Source organism: Silene latifolia, chromosome 11 (assembly GCF_048544455.1).
Source record: "Silene latifolia isolate original U9 population chromosome 11, ASM4854445v1, whole genome shotgun sequence".
Classification (NCBI taxonomy): Eukaryota; Viridiplantae; Streptophyta; class Magnoliopsida; order Caryophyllales; family Caryophyllaceae; genus Silene; species Silene latifolia.
Window position 1 is genome coordinate 201,628,840 of NC_133536.1, and position 4,230 is coordinate 201,633,069.

General features: G+C 37.8%; 1 protein-coding gene across 1 annotated transcript; it reads left to right on the top strand.

Moving 5' to 3' along the window:
- Nucleotides 1–2,778: 2,778 nt before the first annotated feature.
- Nucleotides 2,779–3,729, top strand: LOC141614681 (uncharacterized). Its single transcript, XM_074433425.1, has one exon. It carries the CDS (start codon nt 2,779–2,781, stop codon nt 3,727–3,729), a length of 951 nt encoding a protein of 316 aa, XP_074289526.1.
- Nucleotides 3,730–4,230: the final 501 nt, after the last annotated feature.

Consider the following 4,230-nt stretch of genomic DNA (forward strand, 5'->3'; position numbering starts at 1 on the left):
CCTTAAAGTACAAACCTTAAAAAACTTAATAGAATATAAGTTCACAAGATGGTACAATCGTTTTATGTCACAGTATAGCTGACTGTAACACAGAACTTAAATAAGTATGAACAAGAAATAGCAAAGTGAAAGAAAGTAAGAGTAAATGAACAAACAAACGACATTTAAAAAATTGGTTCAGCCTCTACTCCGTGGCCTACGTCCAACCGTTATTTTATTGCTTGTTTAGAAATTTACTCAAACAACTAAACTCTTATAATGAAAATAACTCGCCAATTGACACGGTTGTCGCAACCCTATAAAAATTAAACCAACCGGCTTAACTAATATAGTAGAGGTAAGTCGGGTATCGTACTCTACAGGGAGGCTATTATATCTACTTCCTATTCTAGTTTGTCACGGTAACAATTGGGTGTTTTGAATTTGTTTTTTAAACTACTAAAAGAGATTAAGACAAAGAGCAAGAGCAATAAAAGCAGTAAAAAGAAATAGGATGTGATCAAATAAAGAGAAGAATGATAGGATGTTGGTTCACCATGATAATTAGCCAATTTAGTCATAAATAGATCAGTCGACCTAATGTGAGAAGGGTAAAGGAAAGGTCCTCTCGGTCCACTTTCTGCCCTAAAATAACTAACTTAGCTCTCGCCCTCATTAGTGTAGTCTACTGTTCATAGTAGGTCTGTTCATTCCAATCTCTCGATCTAGGTCTGAATTTAACCGGACTAACTAGTTTAGAAGCATGCACTCAACTAAACGATTACAATTAAATTGTTATGAAACAGTTCTCACAATCAAAATCGTCTAACCTTATTATAACGTCATTAATTCACTACCATGGCTCCCCTAATCCTAGCAACAGAGAAATTAGCTACTCATGGCGATGAATACCTCAATAACAATAATTAATGAATTAAAGGCAGACATGATATAGGGTAGATGATTAAAAAGAAATAACATAAACTAATAATAATGCTAATTAGGACAGAAATTACGAACAAGAATTAAAGGAATGCAAAGAAGAATTAAAGCTTGAATAAAACAGAAAGAGAGATTACAAAGTTCGAGATCCGAAAATTGAAAGAACAAAGCAATGTTGCAAAAGGAAGAGAAAGAGTCTGCTTAGTAATTAGGAGTAAAACTATCAGATACAGAAGTGTGTATTAACCTAATTACATCTTCTCTTTATATAGAGAAGATATTTTTTTAACCTAAACTTAACTTAAGATATTAAATCCTACGATTAAAGACAAAAGTCCTCGATCGAGTAATATAGAACCTCTCGATCGAGTAACTTCCCAGCAAAATCCCTCGATCAAACAGTTAGCATCTTCGATCGAGTAACCTCAAAATACCACCTCTCGATCGAGTACAGCAGGGACTCGATCGAGAGCATTGTTGACACCCACACTCACTCGATCGAACAGAAAAGGCTTCGACCGAGTACTTAGCCACTGAACCAGCTTGTTTCTTCGTTAGTTAGCTTTCGAGACCACTTCACGCTTCCCGGGGCATAGTTATTCCGCTCCAAATCTTCCATCTCCATAAATGCACGCTAAAGGGACTGAAAAAGCCACAATTCCGCTACTTTCGGGTCTGTTCCTGCAATTAAGGCCAAACAAACCAAAGAAGCCTATTCGGGGCATTTCGTAGTGCAAAACTACGAGAATTACATGGAAATGCGTGCATAAGAGGCCAAAAAGGACTATGTAAAATGCACGTATCACCAATCTACCCCGATTTCACTCAACCTTAAGTTACTCCGCTTCAAGAGTTTATATGTTCTATCTCACAGGTTTACGGAGTCTTTGAATCTCAAGGGTTCACTTAATGAACATGGAGATCACAATTAAGACTTAAACACGAGAATCATGGAAAAAACTCATTATGTAACAGTGCAGCGAACTGATACTTGGAGGTTTACAGTTTTTCGAAAACAAATGAAAACTTTTAAAATATGAAAAATGTTTTGGAAATACTTGAAGAACAGAGCTTTAAATGCACAAATGATTTGCAAAGTTTTACAATAAATTCTTTGGAAAGTCATGAGAAATAAATGAAACTAAGGCACACTATTTATAATGGATTTGATCACTAAAAAGTACAACTTAGTTTAATTAAATCCAATATAAAATAAGTAGCCTTTGAATGATGGTAAGTGTTAGGTTTTAGGCTTGGGGCACAAGTCTTTGATTAAAATCAGAAAACTCTTCCCAAAACACACTGCACTGTTGCATGGTTTTACAGTCACTTGATGAAAATGAGAATGTTTCACTTACTCTTACAATTTTCGACTAAGGCTAGGATCATATAATTGTCTTGAATTCTTGTTGGCTTCATCTTGATTTTGGTATTCGTTCTTGAGAGTCCATTTGATTGCTTCAATCACTAAACATTTGTAACTAAGAACAAACAATCAAATAACAAGGAGATTTGGCATCATCAACCAAGTGTGTTCTAACAACATGTTTATATACTCTTCATCATTGCTTGTACGAACATCAACTCAACACATTTAATATATCATCAAATTCTCTCAAATTCACATCATTTCTTGTTAATGTCTTCCAATTCCTGGAGAATGCATAAATGCAATATGGTATCCGAGCCTCGGGAATGAGGAGACTGATAACCATACAAGAAGTGCATTTATCCATCTCAAGAGCATTTACTCATCCTCAACCACCTGTACGAGTATTTGCTTTTATTCAGTGGTTTCTGCCCTTCAAACTCAGAAACAACTTCACTGCATAACCTAAACAACACAATCTCAACAAAATGGTGAACTTAACAATATCTGAAAGTCCTCCTCACAACAATGAAATTTTCAACAACATTATTTTTGAAAACTCTTCCAGCTCCTTCACTACTCCATTCACTATGGACCCAACAGATCCACTCTACCTGCATCCAGCTGAAAGTACTCACCCTGTCATGGTGGATACTAAGCTGTCATGCATTGAGAATTATCTGGAATGGAAGAGGCAAATGGAGATTGCCATCTGCTCCAAAAGAAAACTAGGTTTTCTGACTGGTGTGATCAAAAGGCCCACCAATGATGCTTTCAGAGAATCTGCTTGGGACACCTGCAACTGCTTGCTCATAGCCTGGATCATGCACAATGTTGAGCTGCCAATCAAGAGATCTCTCATGTACACTAAGACAACAAAGGGGATCTGGGACTATCTTCAAGATCAGTTCTCTGTAAGAAATGGAGTAAGAAAGTTCAGGCTCAACAAGGAACTTGATGAGCTTTCTCAAGGTGAGAAGACTGTCAATGAATACTTCACTGAACTTAGGATTCTGTGGCAGAATCTTGAGATCATGAGTGATTGGCCACCAATCACACAAGTCACTCTTGAAGTAAATGCCTGGTTGGATCCTCAACTGAAAGAACAAGAGGAGAGAAAACTGTTCCAGTTCCTAAATGGCTTGAACACATCCTATGCCACCATAAGAAGCCATGTGCTTATGATGTCTCCACTGCCAACTGGGGAAGAAGCAGTTGTAATCTTTCAACGTGAAGAAGCTCGGAGAAAGAACTACATATGTGGTGAAAAATGTGAAGCTGAAACCACAGCATTCTATGCTGGCCAGAGCCAGAAGGAACCTGATGCTCCTTCTGATCAGTTACCACCTGCACCAACCTGCCCTCTGTGCAAAATGAAGGGTCACACTAGGGACAAATGTTGGAAGGTGATAGGATATCCATCTGACACTACAAAATAAATAAGAGAAACTGACGGAAATAATCTGTCAATAACGCGTTTTTCCCGTCAGAAACACGGGTCCTGACGTTTTTCCGTCAGGAATCGACGTCACTACGATTCGTCACGAAAAACGGGTTCCTAACGGTTTTTTCGTCAGGATTTTCAATTTATGACTGCTTACTGACGGTTATTCCATCAAAACCCTTATCTAGGATGGGCCAGAAAGTCAACAAAATGTTGACCTTTCTGACGGAAAAACCGTCGGGAAATAGGAATTCCTGACGGAAAATCCGCGAGGAAAGTCAACACTATGTTGACTTTCTGACAGAATATCCGTTAGGAATTCCTAAAATTCTGACGGTTTTTCCTTCAGACAAGTCAGCAGAATGTTGACTTTCCTGACAGATTTTCCGTCAAGAAAATTATAGGCAGTGACTGGAAATAGCAGCTTGCTGCCCAACCACAATGTCGAATATGCATTTTTTTACACCAAACGAATACAACCAAACCTGCAAAAAAC

Bases quoted from the DNA above. Each gene is read 5' to 3' on its own strand.
- LOC141614681 (XM_074433425.1), top strand. From the start codon at position 2,779: ATGGTGAACTTAACAATATCTGAAAGTCCTCCTCACAACAATGAAATT.